General features: G+C 42.7%; 1 protein-coding gene across 8 annotated transcripts in view; it reads right to left on the minus strand.

Moving 5' to 3' along the window:
• The window catches only part of vrk2 (VRK serine/threonine kinase 2), a 99394-nt gene that overhangs the window by 897 nt on the left and 79493 nt on the right, over positions 1–19004 (minus strand). For 7 of the 8 annotated variants that reach the window (XM_061963579.1, XM_061963571.1, XM_061963588.1 and 4 more), the window contains 3 exons: positions 17793–17962; positions 8921–9055; positions 1–55 (listed from right to left, as the gene is read on the minus strand). The exon at positions 1–55 is cut by the window's left edge. In XM_061963579.1, the coding sequence (XP_061819563.1) occupies positions 1–55; positions 8921–9055; positions 17793–17962 (360 nt within the window). The remainder of the gene's footprint in view (positions 56–8920; positions 9056–17792; positions 17963–19004) is intronic. The other variant, XM_061963596.1, reaches the window with a different exon arrangement.

A 19004-nucleotide genomic window follows, 5' to 3' on the forward strand; every position in this document is an offset into this window, starting at 1 on the left:
AAGACTTCACAGCTGCAGGCCTGAGCCTCAGTGATCCTTGGACTTCCTCTGTCTTCTATAAAAAGATAACATTGAACCTAAATGATAACACCTTATGATCACTTGTTTGCATTGTGGGGGAAAAATGGCTAAACAACAAGAACATTATTAAATACATATATTTTATTCATATATATATATATATATATATATATATACAGTACATATAAAAATAATAATGGATTATATTTATATAGCGCTTTTCTAGACACTCAAAGCGCTTCACAGAGAAGTGAGAACCCATCATTCATTCACACCTGGTGGTGGTAAGCTACTTTCATAGCCACAGCTGCCCTGGGGTAGACTGACGGAAGCCTGACTGCCAGTTTGCGCCTGCGGCCCCTTCCGACCACCACCCATCATTCATCATTCATTCACCAGTGTGAGCGGCACTGGAGGCAAGGGTGAAGTGTCCTGCCCAAGGACACAAAGGCAGCAATTTGAATGGTAAGAGGCGGGGAGCGAAGCTGCAACCCTCAGGTTTCTGGCACGGCCGCTCTCCCCACTACGCCGGGTTACCACCCTTTGAGGCACCTAAAACCTTCTGGCCACAATTCGCAGCTGCAGCTTTAGCAATAGAGGCTTTGAACATTGCCCATTCCTGTTCAATGTCCCCAACCTCCACAGGGATGGCAGAGAAGTCCCGCCGGAGGTGGGAGTTGAAGTCCTTCCGGACAGAGGACTCCTCCAAACATTCCCCGTTTACCCACACTACACGCTTGGGTTTGCCAGGTCTGTCCAGAGGTTTCTCCCGCTATCTGACCCAACTCACCACCAGATGGTGATCAGTTGACAGTTCAGCCCCTCTCTTCACCCGAGTGTCCAAAACATACGGCCTCAGATCAGCTGATACGATTACAAAATCGATCATTGATCTTTGGCCTAGGGTGCTCTGGTAACAAATACACCTATGAGCATCCTTATGCTTGAACGTGGTGTTTGTTATCGCAAGTCCATGACCAGCACAGAAAAAAATGGGTTGTACTTGTATAGCGCTTTTCTACCTTCAAGGTACTCAAAGCGCTTTGACACTACTTCCACATTTACCCATTCACACACACATTCACACACTGATGGAGGGAGCTGCCATGCAAGGCGCTAACCAGCACCCATCAGGAGCAAGGGTGAAGTGTGTTGCTCAGGACACAACGGACATGACGAGGTTGGTACTAGGTGGGGATTGAACCAGGGACCCTCGGGTCGCGCACGGCCATTCTTCCACTGCGCCACGCCGTCCCCACGCAGAAGTCCAATAACAATCCACCACTCAGGTTCAGATCAGGGAGACCGTTCCTCCCAATCACGCCAGTCCAAGTATCACTGTCATTGCCCACGTGCGCGTTGAAGTCCCCCAGTAAGACTATGAAATCCCCTGCCGGCGCCCCATACAGGACCCCATGCAAAGTATCCAAGAAGGCTGAATACTCTGAACTCTTGTTTGGTGCGTACGCACAAACAACAGTCAGAGGCGAAGGGATGCGACCCTCTTGTCCACTGGGGTGAACTCCAACGTACAGCCACTCAGCCGGGGACTCGTGAGTATCCCTACACCCGCATGGGCCCTCACACCCTGAGCAATTCCAGGAGTAAACAAGATCCATCCCTTGTCCAGAAGAGTGGTTTCAGAGCCCTTGCTATGCGTAGAGGTAAGCCCCACCAGATCCAACCGGTAGCGCTCCACCTCTTGCACTAGCTCAGGCTCCTTCCCCACCAGCATAGAGAAGTTCCACGTCCCAAAAGTCAGCCTCTGCTGCCTTTCACTGCCATCCAAGTGGCAGCGTACCCGACTCCACTGGTTCTGACCGCGGGTGGTGGGCCCACGTGGCGGATTAACATGGTTTGTCCTCCTAACTTCTTCGGGCAGTGCCCGGCCGGGATCCGTGGCTCGCCCGGCCACTAGGCACTCGCTGGTGGTTGGCTGGCTGTTGTTAAAGTACTTGTTTTGATATACAGAGAAGCCAGCTTTTTAAATGTTAATATCACAAAATTTTGACCGTGGTTCAAATTTGATTAGTTAAGCAGCCGTAATGTAAATATGCTGACTGGTGTTTGACGAGAATCTTTGAAAATACTCTCTGTGCATTAGGTCGGTCTCCCTTTTCTGTCCTTTTAGAGTTAGTAGCGGCAAAGCAATATATTTTAGGTTTCCTCGCATGTTTCGCATTGAACAGTCTAAGTTTCTAAGTACCACAATAGAATGACAGGTGGTAAAAGACAGTGCTTGTTCTTATCAACACGTCACCACTTGGAATTTTTGAAGCAAAGGTGGGGGCCAAATCATTGGCATGCATCAAGCAGAGAAAACTTCTAAGGAGATTGCATTACTAAAAAGCCCATCCATAGCGTTTCTACTAGTAAGGATTATTTATTTATCACTCCAAGCAATGTTTGTTAAATGTTACAATCTGTCTAAAATAGGGCTCTGAAGTGATTTTTTTAACGGATTAATCACGCTCTTGAGCTGTGATTAATCAAATGTTATTACTTGCTTGCATATTTAAAATACCCCAATATGTGGACACAAATGCAATTTTTTGTTGTCAGAATGTAATCAAAGCACATTTTTAAATGTTTTACTTAACTGCAAGGCATTAATTCCCTTAAAACTTGGTGACAGTATGTATACCAAGAATTAAGAGCACCTTTTTCAAGTATTTTTAATACTATAGCAAACAAAGTACAACATAACAATAAACAACTTTACATAATGCAGTATTTACATCTGTATTTACTCTTCCTTTAAAAAACAAAAAGGCACATCATAGAATATTTGCATCCTTTAGATGCATTAAAATATGTCGAGTCAATTAAACATCTTGAATATAATATATTTTTACACCCTCTCAGTTGTTTAAAATGGGTACAGTAGATAACAAGTTATAAGTAATAAGTGTCAGGCAGCTGAAGGAACTCTAATTCATTTACTGTGTGAATGTCACAGAATAAAGAGTTGTGTCTATTGAGAGATGTGCCTTGGTTGTCCGTTCCAGGCCACCGTAGGTCACGTGATGTGCGTCACCCATACTTGCCAACCTTTCCCAAAAATCTCCCGAAAATCTCCCGATTTCCAGCCGGACAACAATATTGGGGGCGTGCCTTAAAGGCACTGCCTTTAGCGTCGTCTCTCACCTGAAAAGGAGACTATTATATATATGTCTCCGTTATCCATAGGTTTATCTATAACCCATAACACGGTGGCCGAATGGATATAGTCACTCATGAACGGTCAGAGAAGCACAAGGCGGCGGCAACGCAGTATTATGGGCCACCTTGCAAGCAACATTCCGGATGTTTTCAACAAATCCGTGAAGGATATGTTCCCAGATTCAGAGATCGCTCGCCAGTACTCAAATGGCAGAACAAAAGCTACTCAAATAGTGAATGGTAAGTGTTTTTTGTTTTTTAAGTAAGCAGCAAGTACAGTACAGTTAGTAGAACAACTGTGTTTTCATAACTGTTTACTGTACTATATATATATATATATATATATATATATATATATATATGTAATATATATATATACATATATATATATATATATATATATATGTAATATATATATATATATATATATATATATATATATATATATATATAAATATAAGAAATACTTTAATTTCAGTGAATTGTAGCTATAAATATACTCCTCCCCCTTAACCCTGCCTCCCGACCCTCCCCATCCCCACCCCCCTGATCTCCCGAATTCGGAGTATGGCGGCACCGGACCTGCTAATGTTAGCCAAGTTAGCTCATGTGTGTTGAACTGAACTACTGCAGATGGCTGAGGGCAGTCGTGTAAAAAACAAGCTCAGCTTCCTCATGAACATGACAAGATGTCACAGTAAGGACTACACGCCTACAAGTCACCAAGGAATGGCAAAGTTTGGGATACCAGAACCGTTTCACTTGCCTTATGGAGGCAGCGCGTATCACACTTCAAACCTTACAAGACCTTTTCTATGCATTTTGAAAGCCACAGCCAAAGAAAAGAAACACAGAGAGACGCAGCAATTTATCAACGATTGGAAAGTTATTAAGTTCATTTTCATTTACCTCTCAATGATTGACTTACTACTATCAGCGCAGTCCTCCAATTGTATAATTTTTAAATGTCTCTGGACATCAAATCCAATGCCATTTAAAGCATTTTCGCATGATTAATTTATTGCTTTTTAATGCCCCGTGGAAATCCTGTAAGTGTTTTTGCTTTAAAGATGCTATTTTAAACTTGCTGTACGCCAAGAACGTTTGTCGCTGCAATGCCAACAAATTATCTCAGTTTTATCCGAAGTTCCACTGAAGTTTGTTCTGAAGTGAAATTGGCCGCCTCTCATCACTCACCTTTGCACAGTGTAACAATAAGTGCAAACTTCAGGGTTTACGTGTGGCCATAACAAATGGTGTGATGAATTTTCATTCAATTATGATAACGCAATATTTTTTTTTATTAATCACATCTGTTAACGCCATACTTGCCAACCTTGAGATCTCCGATTTCGGGAGGTGGGGTGTGGGGGGTGGGGGGCGTGGTTAAGAGGGGAGGAGTATATTTACAGCTAGAATTCACCAAGTCAAGTATTGCATATATATATATATATATATATATATATATATCTACATTCTGAAAATATGCAAACAAAACTGTGTTTAGATAATTGATACTTCAAACTTGCATAAATAAATCTTAAGGAATATAACATAACTTGGCTTCTGAGAGTTTCAAAATGTAATGAATAAAATGCTAAAGTTGTTGATAGACAAGCAATTATTTTAATAATTAAATATTAGTGCGTCTGCCTCACAATACGAAGGTCCTGAGTAGTCGTGAGTTCAATCCTGGCCTCGGGATCTTTCTGTGTGGAGTTTGCATGTTCTCCCCGTGACTGCGTGGGTTCCCTCCGGGTACTCCGGCTTTCTCCCACCTCCAAAGACATGCACCTGGGGATAGGTTGATTGGCAACACGAAATTGGCCCTAGTGTGTGAATGTGAGTGTGTCTGTCTGTGTTGGCCCTGTGATGAGGTGGCGACTTGTCCAGGGTGTACCCCGCCTTCCGCCCGATTGTAGCTGAGATAGGCTCCAGCGCCCCCCGCGACCCCGAAGGGAATAAGCGGTAGAAAATGGATGGATGGATGGGTTATTTTAAATGAATTATTATGATCATTTAAAATGTATTATTTCAAATGTTTATTTTAATGTATAATTATATGGCTGGATGTAATAAGGAGTCAAAAAAAATACAATTAATTTTGAATTTTTTAGCAAAATATAGTAAAAATTTATTTAGTTGTTTTTTTTTTAAATTAATAAATATATTTATTTTTAGGTAAGATAAACATAATAATACAATTTATCTCTAGTCTGGATGATTTAGTTCTTGTCCCCTTTGTCCTCCCGTCTCTCCTCAAGGATGGCTCCATGAGCTGGGCAAACACCTGGAGATGCCCTAAGTCAGTGGTCCCCAACCTTTTTGTAGCTGCGGACCGGTCAACGGTCATAAAAAATACAATCATGTGTGCTTACGGACTGTATCCCTGCAGACTGTATTGATCTATATTGATATATAATGTATAGATTGTGTTTTTTATGTTGATTTAATAAAAAAAATAAAATATATATATTTTTTATTTTTATTTCTTGTTCGGCCCAGTACCAATACCGGTCCGCGGCCCGGTGGTTGGGGACCACTGCTCTACGTCAACAACACGGTCGGCGGCCCATCGGTGCGCAGCTCGTACATCGCCGCCCTCTACTTCACCCTCAGCAGCCTGACCAGCGTCGGCTTTGGCAACGTGTGCGCCAACACGGACGCCGAGAAGATCTTCTCCATCTGCACCATGCTCATCGGCAGTATGTCGGACGCTTCCTATGGAATAACGTGATTGGGCAGGCACGCTGTTTATATAGTGGGAAAGCGGTCGTGAAAAAAGGCTGTCCTCACTCAGATCCGCCACGCCCCCTCCAGCTCCGGCTGAAAATTGGGAGATTTTCGGGAGAATATTTGTTAAGGGAGGTTTTCGGGAGAGGCGCTGAATTTCGGGAGTCTCCCGGAAAATTCGGGAGGGTTGGCAAGTATGGTTAACGTGTAATTGTTGACAGCCCTAGTCTAAAACTATTCATACGTACTAAACCGTCCCATATGTGATGTGTGTAGGAGTGTTTTCATGCATATTTGTACGTGCTTATCATAAAGTAATCAAGCGAGCGTCGTTAGCATTAGCTAATATGTTAACACGTTTACAAGTGTCTGTGTTAGTATTATTAACTTACAATGGCATATTTGTTGTATTGTTTGTTTCACAAATTCCTCAGTAAAGTCACCAAGACGTCACGGTGGAGTTATTGAGTCTGTTTAGCTGATTGGACAGCTAGCTTCCGCAGTTAATGAGTCAATGACAATCTGTTTTGCTGCCGTGTCACAGACACCATTTGAAAACAGTTAAGCTATGTAAATAAAAAAAATTCTAATCTTTCTGTGTAAATAAGTCATTTCCCAACGTATATACCAGTGGTTCTTAACCTTGTTGGAGGTACCGAACCCCACCAGTTTCATATGAGCATTCACAGAACCCTTCTTTAGTGAAAAATAAAATGTTTTTTTTTCAAATTCAAGACAAAGTTATATGTTTTTGGTAACACTTTAGTATGGGGAACATATTCAAGTAAAAAAGACTTAATTTAGAGTTTTTTGGACACTCGGGGAACATATTCTAACAAAGACTAATTTAGTTATTTGGTTAGTGTTAGAGGGCTACGGTTAGAGTTATAATAAGGCCATGCCGAATAAGGCATTAATACGTACTTAATAATGACTATTTAAGAGCCAACATGTTACTAATTTGCATGTTAATAAGCAACTAATTAATAGTGAATATGTTCCCCATACTAAAGTGTTACCATGTTTTTTTACTGGTGCATAAAATGAACCGTGCATGAACATCACCTTGTTCAAACAACAAAAGCAACACAGTGCATAAACTCACAACAAATTACACACCTGCAAATCAGTGTGACTTCTGATGTTGTCGTATCCGTAATACGCCGATAGGGAGATGTTTGTATTTCCACGATGAGTAGGGTGTGTTTTGACCTCCGCCGAACCCCTGAGGCCGACTCACCGAACCCCTAGGGTTCGATCGAACCCAGGTTAAGAACCACTGGTGTAAACTGTATCTGCGGCATGGCTAATATATGAAAAAATATTATTTCTTCTAAAATTTAGTGGGTGCGGCTTACAACAGGGGTGCTTTATGGTCCAGAAAATAGGGTAAAATGGCACATGTTTAAAATACTGAACCCGGCTGTCCCTGTGCAGGCGTCTGCTTCCTTCCTCTCGCTCGGTACACCTCGCCCTCAGCCTCCCCAAGTGTCTTTGGACAAACGCAGTCCCCTGCCCACTCAGGAACAGTTTGGGCAATAAAAGCCCTTTAGCAGACCCTCAAGGGGAAATTTCATCAAAAAGTAAAAATGAATGACCACATATCTGATGTCTTTTAATACTGTTGAACTTAAAGGCCTACTGAAACCCACTACTACCGACCACGCAGTCTGATAGTTTATATATCAATGATGAAATCTTAACATTGCAACACATGCCAATACGGCCGGGTTAACTTATAAAGTGCAATTTTAAATTTCCTGCGAAACTTCCGGTTGAAAACGTCTAGGTATGATGACGTATGCGCGTGACCTCGATGGTTGAAACGGAAGTATTGGGACGCCATTGTATCCCATACAAAAAGCTCAGTTTTCATCGCAAAATTCCACAGTATTCTGGACATCTGTGTTGGTGAATCTTTTGCAATTTGTTTAATGAACAATGGAGACTGCAAAGAAGAAAGCTGTAGATGCGATCGGTGTATTAGCGTCTGGCTACAGCAACACAACCAGGAGGACTTTGACTTGGATAGCAGACGCGCTATCCGACGCTAGCCACCGACCGCATCGATGATCGGGTGAAATCTTCCGTCGCTCCGTCGATCGCTGGAACGCAGGTGAGCTTCGATGTTGATGAGCAGATGAGGGTTGGCGTAGGTGGAGAGCTAATGTTTTTATCATAGCTCTGTTGAGGTCCGTAGCTAAGTTAGATTCAATGGCGTTGTTAGCAACAGCATTGTTAAGCTTCGTCAGGCGGTACAGCATTAACCGTGTAGTTACAGGTCCATGGTTTAATAGTATTGTTGATTTTCTGTCTATCCTTCCAGTCAGGGGTTTAATTATTTTGTTTCTATCTGCAGTTAAGCCCGATGCTATCATGTTAGCTCCGTAGCTAAAGTGCTTCACCGATGTATTGTCGTGGAGATAAAAGTCACTGTGAATGTCCATTTCGCGTTCTCGACTCTCATTTTCAAGAGGATATAGTATCCGAGGTGGTTTAAAATACAAATCCGTGATCCACAATAGAAAAAGGAGAGAGTGTGGAATCCAATGAGTCCTTGTACCTAAGTTACGGTCAGAGCGAAAAAAGATGCGTCCTGCACTGCACTCTAATACTTCACTCTCACGTTCCTCATCCACGAATCTTTTATCCTGGCTCAAATTAATGGGGAAATCGTCACTTTCTCAGTCCCAATCGCTCTCGCTGCTGGTGTAAACAATGAGGAAATGTGAGGAGACTTTCAACTTATGACGTCACGCTACTTCCGGTACAGGCAAGGCTTTTTTTTATCAGCGACCAAAAGTTGCAAACTTTATCGTCGTTCTATACTAAATCCTTTCAGCAAAAATATGGCAATATCGCGAAATGATCAAGTATGACACATAGAATGGATCTGCTATCCCCGTTTAAATAAAAAAAATTCATTTCAGTAGGCCTTTAATATTCATAGAACGAGCTTTAATCAAATTCAATCAAATCATGAAACCCAAATCCCTAACCATACCTGCGGTAGGGGTGTTTGTCTGTAGCAAGCTGGCAGTTGCTTAAGCTTCATCTCCTCGTCAATGGCATCGTCCTCATCCTCCAGCTCTTTGGCTTGAGACTTAACTTCGGGGAGGCCTCGACTTTTTGACGCTCTCTATGAAATTGATCATAACAACAAAATAATTATTCGTTTTCATATTATGATCAAAATGGCTGTTTTCTTTCAACGGCTTCAACAGTGCACAAAATAATTGACCAGATGACACCTGTGACTAATGAATCTGAGAAAGGCCTTTGGCTCGGCTGACATTTCCTCTCTTCACTGAACCCTCCATAAATAGCCACTTCTGTTTAACGAGGGATCAAACTGGCCAACACTTGCACTTGGAAACTAAATGAGTGCGAGGACAAGAAATTGGGGGAATAATTGGAGACATAAAGTATGTGTCATCCACTTTTTCAAGCGGAGCCAACAAGAGGCTACTTGCTGGGCCCAAAGGGTCAAGAAGAAGTGAAATATTAGGCAAATCCGCCGCGGGGGGGTTAGCCAGTAGTGTTGAATATCTTAAAATGTGTTTTGTGGAAAACACTTCCTTGTGGTCTATATCATATATTGGGGCGGTATAGCTCGGTTGGTAGAGTGGCCGTGCCAGCAACTGGCACCAGTTCCAGGTTCGATCCCCGCTTCCGCCATCCTAGTCACTGCCGTTGTGTCCTTGGGCACAACGAAGAAGACACTTTACCCACCTGCTCCCAGTGCCACCCACACTAGTTTAAATGTAACTTAGATATTGTCTTTCACAATGTAAAGCGCCTTGAATCACTAGAGAAAAGCGCTATATAAATCTACTTCACTTCAGCAGTGGTCCCCAACCTTTTTGTTGCTGCGGACCGGTCAACGCTTGAAAATGTGTCCCACGGACCGGAGGGGAGGGGTTATGGTATTTTTTATTTTTTATTTTTGTCATAAAGAAATACAATCATGTGTGCTTACGGACTGTATCCCTGCATACTGTATTGATCTATATTGATATATAATGTATATATTGTGTTTTCTATGTTGATTTAATACAAATAAAAATAAACATTTATTTTATTTCTTTCTTGTGCAGCCCGGTACCAATCAGTCCGCGGGCCGGTACTGGGCCGCGGCTCGGTGGTTGCGGACCACTGGTCTACATAACATGTAATGGTGTTTCTTTAGTCAAAACTTTGCATGGATTATGTTTTTAAAACCATCTTTAAGCTGCTTTCTGACCACCTCTTTAAGATGTCTTTTTTTACGTGCCTCCACTTCGGTCTGTCTTCTCCCCGCCAGCCATGTTGTAGTTTTTATCGTTTCGGTATGGAGTTTAATGACATATATAAGTTAGAACTATACATTACTTTGTATTAGAAATTGCATCAGCGGAGGATGCACGTGAATGTATGAGTCAGTCTGCCCAGCAACAAGAGGATAGAGAAAAAGGAGATGATTGAGGTTTAAAGTCAGGTTTAATCGTCTCCCGGCTACTTTCCAGACTATTCGTCGTCTCTTTATGAGCTCCATAACCCAACTTCCTTCGGCATTGCTTTCACGCTAGAAATGAGACCAAATCCTTTCTTTCCTGAAGCAATCATGACCACGATTGTGGCAGTTAATGATGCCGCACGTCCGCGCCATGTTTTGAACTTGTTAAAAAAAAACTTAAGCAGAGTCTTGTATTCAGACATGTAAATAAGCAATTCAGAGTCCAGCAAGACCCACAATGCAATGCGTTTCCACGTCACTTCTAAGCCCAATAGCTTGGTTTGCTAGACCAGTGTTTTTCAACCTTTTTTGAGCCAATGCACATTTTTTGCGTTGAAAAAATCCGGAAGCACACCACCAGCAGAAATCATTAAAAAACGAAACTCAGTTGACAGTAAAACGTTGTTGTTGGATATGAATTTAAACCATAACCAAGCATGTATCACTATAGCCCTTGTCTCAAGGTAGGTGTACTGTCACCACCTGTCACATCACACCATGACTTATTTGGAGTTATTTAATGTTTTCCTGTGTATAGTGTTTTAGTTCTTGTCTTGCACATCTATTTTGGTGGCCTTTTTCTCTTTTTTTGGTATTTTCCTGTAGCAGTTTCATGTCTTCCATTGAGCAATATTTCCCGCATCTACTTTGTTTTAGCGATCAAGAATATTTCAGTTGTTTTTATCCTTCTTTGTGTGGACATTGTTGATTGTCATGTCATGTTCGGATGTACATTTGGATGCTGTCTTTGCTCCACAGTACCGTAAGTCTTTATTGTCGTCCAGCATTCTGTTTTTGTTTACTTTGTAGCCAGTTTCGTTCTGCATAGTCATCCCTAAGTTTCACTGCCTTTTCTTAGGGGCACTCACCTTTTGTTTATTTTTGGTTTAAGCATAAGACACCTTTTTACCTGCACGCTGCCTCCCGCTGTTTCCGACATCTACAAAGCAATTAGCTACCGGCTGATATGGAAGAGTATAACACGGTTACTCTGCCGAGCTCTAGACAGCACCGACACTCAACAACAACACATCATTTGCAGACTATAATTACTGCTTTGCAAAAAATATTTTTAACCCAAATAGGTGAAATTAGATAATCTCCCACGGCACACCAGACTGTATCTCACGGCATAGTGTGCCGCAGCACAGTGGTTGAAAAACACTGTGCTAGACAACCGCTTTGAGTTAGCTTTTAAGCTAGTTAGCCTCCGTCTTGCGGCTCCTTTAGTTTGAGGGTTTTATCAGCAAAGGGGGCTTTGTTCCGCAGCAAGTCTTTAATTGTGATGAGGCTGAAAAAGAGGCCACGGACCTTTATTACAGCGAAGAAGAAGGCACTACCGGAACACCATCCGATGAAGGATTGCCTTTGAGAAGCCACTGCTCGTTTATCTCTAAATAAACTCCCAGAGTGTTCAACAATGCCACACAGGTAAAATTATTTTCCTTTTTTGTTTTTTTATTGTTGTAACATGGTGTAACATTTTGGAGTCCACCAACAAGACATTAGTGTGTGTGTGTGTGTGTGTGTGTGTGTGTGTGTGTGTGTGTGTGTGTGTGTGTGTGTGTGTGTGTGTGCGTGTGTGTGTGTGTGTGTGTGTGTGTGTGTGTGTGTGTGTGTGTGTGTGTGTGTGTGTGTGTGTGCGTGTGTGTGTGTGTGTGTGTGTGTGTGTGTGTGTGTGTGTGTGCGTGTTGACATTTAAGCTTTCTGTAATGTTGTGTTGTTTGGATTAAAAAAATAAATTGTTGAGGTATCACCCCCTTGTTATGTTGGTTTGATATACAGTATATAAACCGTATTTCCCAGACTATAAGCCGCTACTTTTTTCCTACACATTGAACCCTGCGGTTTATAAAATGGTGCGACAAATTTCTAATTTTTTCTTCGCTAACAGCCATAATGTTTTGCATTCAACACTTAGTTTTCATAAAACACTGGCAGAAATACTGAAAAGGTGTGTTATTGATTGTGCTGTAGCGCCATCTTTTGGACAAGTTTGCTCACTGCAGGTGGTGCAGGTTGAAAATGCACTTCCTGTTTAGTGCTTTGAAACCGGAAAGGATATCCCGTTTCGTCTATAACGTTTCCGCTCAAAAGGATTCTTCATTCTCCACTCCAAGCAATGTTTGTAAGTTAAACAATGTAACTAAAACAATTCATACTTACTAAACCGTCCTGTGTGATGTCTGTAGGAGTGTTTTCATGCATATTTGTACGCGCGATCGTAATGTAATCAAGCTAGCATCTTTAGCAGTGGCGAATATGCCAACACAGCAAGTCTCTGTGTTTGTATTATTAACTTACAATGACATTCTTTCTTTATTGTTTCAGTTTTGTAAATTCACCAATACATCACCCTGGAGTTAGTTTGTTAAGCTGGAGAGCTAGCTTCCACAGCTAGTGGGTCCATGGCGATTAATTCTGTTTTGTTCGATCAGCTACTTTACTGCCACGAGACAGGCACCATTTGTAAACAATTAAGATGTGTAAATTGACATATATAAATCTATTGCACTGGTATTTATCTGCGGGTTATGGTCTAGTGCAGCTAATATATGTAGAAACTAGGGTTGTCAAGTGATTACTATTTTTAATCAGATTAATCACACTCTTGTGCTGTGATTAATCAAGATTAATCTCAAGATTAATCACAGGTTTTTACTCGTTTGCGTATTTAAAATTTGCTAAAGGAAATAACTCAATGTTTGGACATAAATGCAATTTTGCTGTCAGAATGTAATCCAAACTAATTTTTAAACGTTTTACTTAACTGCAAGTCATTAATTTGCTTAAAACTTGGTAACAGTAAGTATATACATATATATATTTGTATGTATATATATATATATATATATGACGTCACTTTCAACCTGAGAAATAACAGCTACCAACCATTCACGAAACCCAACACAACACTCCAATACGTGCACCATGACAGCAACCATCCACCCACCACCACGAAAAGAATACCTACCGGAATTAATAAAAGGCTATCGATGCTGTCATCTAGCAAAGCTGAATTTGACCAAGCAACCCCCCCGTACCAAAAAGCCCTTGATGAAAGCGGATACAATTTCACCCTCACCTATGAACCCACGCCAGAAAACCAACCAAAAAAGAACAGAAAACGAAACGACATCATCTGGTACAACCCCCCATACAGCAAAAACGTCTCAACTAACATTGGACACAAATTCCTCAATCTGATTGACAAACACTTTCCCAAAGACAACACCCTAAGAAAAGTATTCAACAAGAACAACATTAAATTGAGCTACAGCTGTATGAACAATATACGACAAATTATCTCAAACCACAACAAAACAATTGCAAATGAGCCGTCGGCCCCCGGACAGAGCGACTCCAAAACCAACAAAGCCTGCAACTGCCGAAAGAAACCTGATTGCCCTCTCAACGGGGGGTGCTTACAAACATCAGTTGTCTACCAATCCAAGGTAACACGCAAGGACATTAACACATCTGACACATATGTAGGATTAACTGAGGGAGAGTTCAAAACCAGATGGAACAATCACAAGGCTTCTTTCAGGAACCAAAACCTGCGGAATACCACAGAACTCAGCAAACACATTTGGGACCTCAAAGACAATAATGTTGAATATTCAATAACATGGCAAATTCTTGCATCCAGCACACCTTACAATAGTGGTAATAAAAGATGCAACCTATGCTTGAAAGAGAAACTGTTTATTATTTACCGTCCAGACCTGTCATCCCTCAACAAGCGCAGCGAAATTGTAACAGCATGCCGCCACAGACGGAAACACCTCCTAGGTAACACATGAGCCAATCACCACGCCCCTACGCCAGCCTGTACCCACCCACTCTGTGCCCTATATAAACCATGGTATGTGAATGCTCCCATTAAAATCTCCTGATGATTGAGGGAACCCCCTCATGAAACAGGCCTGTAGAGATGAAATAGTCTTGTGATTTTTTTCCCACACATACATATATATATATATATATATATATATATATATATACATATATATATATATATACATATATATATACATATATATACATATATATATATATATATATATACATATGTATATATATATATATATATATACATATACATATATACATACATATATACATATATATATGTATATATATATATATATATATATATATATATATATATATATATATATATATATATATATATATATATATATATATATATATATATATGTGTATATATATATGTGTATATATCCATCCATCCATCCATCCATCTTCTTCCGCTTATCCGAGGTCGGGTCGCGGGGGCAGCAGCTTAAGCAGGGAAGCCCAGACTTCCCTCTCCCCAGCCACTTCGTCCAGCTCCTCCCGGGGGATCCCGAGGCGTTCCCAGGCCAGCCGGGAGAGATAGTCTTCCCAGCGTGTCCTGGGTCTTCCCCTTGGCCTCCTACCGGTCGGACGTGCCCGAAACACCTTCCTAGGGAGGCGTTCGGGTGGCATCCTGACCAGATGCCCGAACCACCTCATCTGGCTCCTCTCGATGTGGAGGAGCAGCGGCTTTACTTTGAGCTCCCCCCGAATGACAGAGCTTCTCACCCTATCTCTAAGGGAGAGCCCCGCCACTCGGCGGAGGAAACTCATTTCGGCCGCTTGTACCCGTGATCTTGTCCTTTCGGTCATGACCCAAAGCTCATGACCATAGGTGAGGATGGGAACGTAGATCGACCGGTAAATCGAGAGCTTTGCCTTCCGGCTCAGCTCCTTCTTCACCACAACGGATCGATACAGCGTCCGCATTACTGAAGACGCCGCACCGATCCGCCTGTCGATCTCACGATCCACTCTTCCCCCACTCGTGAACAAGACTCCGAGGTACTTGAACTCCTCCACTTGGGGCAAGATCTCCTCCCCAACCCGGAGATGGCACTCCACCCTTTTCCGGGAGAGAACCATGGACTCGGACTTGGAGGTGCTGATTCCCATCCCAGTCGCTTCACACTCGGCTGCGAACCGATCCAGTGAGAGCTGAAGATCTTGGCCGGAGGAAGCCATCAGGACCACATCATCTGCAAATAGCAGTGACCTAATCCTGCAGCCACCAAACCAGATCCCCTCAACGCCCTGACTGAGCCTAGAAATTCTGTCCATAAAGGTTATGAACAGAATCGGTGACAAAGGGCAGCCTTGGCGGAGTCCAACCCTCACTGGAAACGTGTCCGACTTACTGCCGGCAATGCGGACCAAGCTCTGACACTGATTATACAGGGAGCGAACTGCCACAATAAGACAGTCCGTTACCCCATACTCTCTGAGCACTCCCCACAGGACTTCCCGGGGTACACGGTCGAATGCCTTCTCCAAGTCCACAAAGCACATGTAGACTGGTTGGGCAAACTCCTATGCACCCTCAAGGACCCTGCCGAGAGTATAGAGCTGGTCCACAGTTCCACGACCAGGACGAAAACCACACTGTTCCTCCTGAATCCGAGGTTCGACTATCCGGCGTAGCCTCCTCTCCAGTACACCTGAATAGACCTTACCGGGAAGGCTGAGGAGTGTGATCCCACGATAGTTGGAACACACCCTCCGGTTCCCCTTCTTAAAGAGAGGAACCACCACCCCGGTCTGCCAATCCAGAGGTACCGCCCCCGATGTCCACGCGATGTTGCAGAGTCTTGTCAACCAAGACAGCCCCACAACATCCAGAGCCTTAAGGAACTCCGGGGGGATCTCATCCACCCCCGGGGCCTTGCCACCGAGGAGCTTTTTAACTACCTCGGCAACCTCATCCCCAGAAATAGGAGAGCCCACCACAGATTCCCCAGGCCCTGCTTCCTTATAGGAAGACGTGCTGGTAGGATTGAGGAGGTCTTCGAAGTATTCCCTCCACCGATCCACAACATCCGCAGTCGAGGTCAGCAGAGCACCATCCCCACCATACACGGTGTTGACACTGCACTGCTTCCCCTTCCTGAGGCGGCGGATTGTGGTCCAGAATTGCTTCGAAGCCGTCCGGAAGTCTTTTTCCATGGCCTCCCCGAACTCCTCCCATGTACGAGTTTTTGCCTCCGCGACCGCTGAAGCCGCACACCGCTTGGCCTGTCGGTACCTGTCTGCTGCCTCAGGAGTCCCATGAGCCAAAAGAACCCGATAGGACTCCTTCTTCAGCCTGACGGCATCCCTCACCGCCGGCGTCCACCAACGGGTTCTAGGATTACCGCCACGACAGGCACCAACCACCTTGCGGCCACAGCTCCAATCGGAGCTATATGTGTATATATATATACATATATATATATATACATATATAAATATATATATATAGCCCAGCTCCTGGCCAAATTTTCTTAACCCAAAGCTTTTTAAAGTATGTGTCATCCAGCTCCAGCCCCCGAATTTCCGTTTTTCTCTTTCCCTATGTCTGTCTGCTCCTTTTAATCAGCTCCTTGTCGATGCGGGTGAATAACACTTTTGTAAATGTTTTATTATTGTAGCAATATGGTTGTTGAAATGGCTTCTGTGTGTGTGCGTGTGTTGGTAGGGCAGGGCATACAGCACACTTCTGCTTATTTTTATACATTAAGTTGATCCATCACTCCTTGTTATGTTTGTTTGACATACAGTGCTGTATAGCACTTTATATATATTGTGTTCAAAGTGTACAAACCTTCTCTAAAATAGGGACTGTCAAGGCTGGAACCCATTAGTCATATAGAAATTGCTTTGTATAGGGAACTCTGCTTCCCCATACAAACTTTTTCATTTATGAACTATGCTAAAGAACCAATAAGTTTGTGAATGGAGGTTCCACTGTATTGGTAATAGGGACATTGTGCATGTAGAAATTAGCCAAGAATCCCACAGGGAGCCGTGCTTGGACAGGTACTGTTCATTCTTTACATGTGTCCCTTTGGCAGTATTATTAGAAATCAGTCAGTTCACTATTTCACTGTTCTTCAGACAACAACTTTATGTATGAAACCAAATTAAACTAACCAGCTATTACAGGTGTGTGTGATACCAGTTGTGTCTGAAAGACAGAGATCTGGGTGACTTGTTAAAATCAGATAAAACTATAGTCCTCCTCCATTTGTCTTAAAATAACTCGTTGTGAAATAAAATGATTCTTTTGCCAAATGTTTTCTATTTCCAGTGAGTGTAAACCACCTTACTGCATGAATTAATATGACCCTACAATATCAATGTGCATTGCAGTATATTTAACTACCATGAATTGATTAATGTGGACCCCAACTTAAACAAGTTGAAAAACTTATTCGGGTGTTACCATTTAGTGGTCAATTGTACGGAATATGTACTGTACTGTGCAATCTACTAATAAAAGTTCCAATCAATCAATCAAAACTAAACATACAAATGTCTTCACCTTGCCCCTGATGGGATGATCAGGAACCTTGGACCCTCCAGGTCCTTGAGGTATAGAAAAATCCAGTTTTTCCTTGGCTTCAGTAGACAACATTTTCCTCAGACGTTGATAGTCAGGTCGGTCTTGGTAACGCAGAGATTTAACATATTGGAGCAAGGCGGCCACCTCAGCTGAAGACAGAACAAGAAGAGTAGTGTCAAACGTCTTAATGGTGTTCCAAAAGGTTATCTTGTGCAACAGGCTTCAGTAAACAAAATAAAGAAGGAATAATAAATCTAAGGTTTTGCGATAAACTAAGTGTTTTTTATGTACCGTATTTTCCGCACTATAAGGCGCACCGGATTATTAGCCGCACCTTCAATGAATTACATATTTCATAACTTTGTCCACCAATAAGCCGCCCCGGATTATAAGCCGCGCCTACGCTGCGCTAAAGGGAATGTCAAAAAAACAGTCGATAGTTCAGTCAAACTTTAATAATATATTGAAAACCAGCGTTCTAACAACTCTGTCCCAAAATGTACGCAAATGTGCAATCACAAACATAGTAAAATTCAAAATGGTGTAGAGCAATAGCAACATGTTGCCCTTAACGTTAATGTCACAACACACAAAATAAACATAGCGCTCACCTTCTGAAGTTATTCTTCATTCGTAAATCCTTCGAATTCTTCGTCTTCGGTGTCCGAATTGAAAAGTTGCGCAAGCGTGGGATGCAAAATGGCCGGTTCCGTCTCGTAGAAGTCATCGGAGTCAGTGTCGCTGTTGTTGTCCAGTAGTTCTGTGAATCCTGCCTTCCGGAAAGCTCGGACCACAGTTGTGACCGAAATATCTGCCCAGGCATTTACGATCCACTGGCAAATGTTGGCGTATGTCGTCCGGCGCTGTCTGCCCGTCTTAGTGAAGGTGTGTTCGCCTTCGGAGCTGTGTGAAATAAGCCACCCGGCCTCTTCGCGTAAACTTCCCTTAACCACTCGCTCATCTTTTCTTCATCCATCCATCCCTTCGAGTTAGCTTTTATGATGACGCCGGCTGGAAAGGTCTCTTTTGGCAAGGTCTTCCTTTTGAATATCACCATGGGTGGAAGTTAGCATGGCAAGCTAGAACCACAGTGAAGGATGACTTCTCATTCCCTGTGGTGCGAATATTCACCGTACGTGCTCCCGTTCCACAGTGCGGTTCACAGGAATATCAGTTGCTGTGAAATACGGT

This window comes from Nerophis lumbriciformis, linkage group LG02, assembly GCF_033978685.3.
Source record: "Nerophis lumbriciformis linkage group LG02, RoL_Nlum_v2.1, whole genome shotgun sequence".
Taxonomy (NCBI): domain Eukaryota; kingdom Metazoa; phylum Chordata; class Actinopteri; order Syngnathiformes; family Syngnathidae; genus Nerophis; species Nerophis lumbriciformis.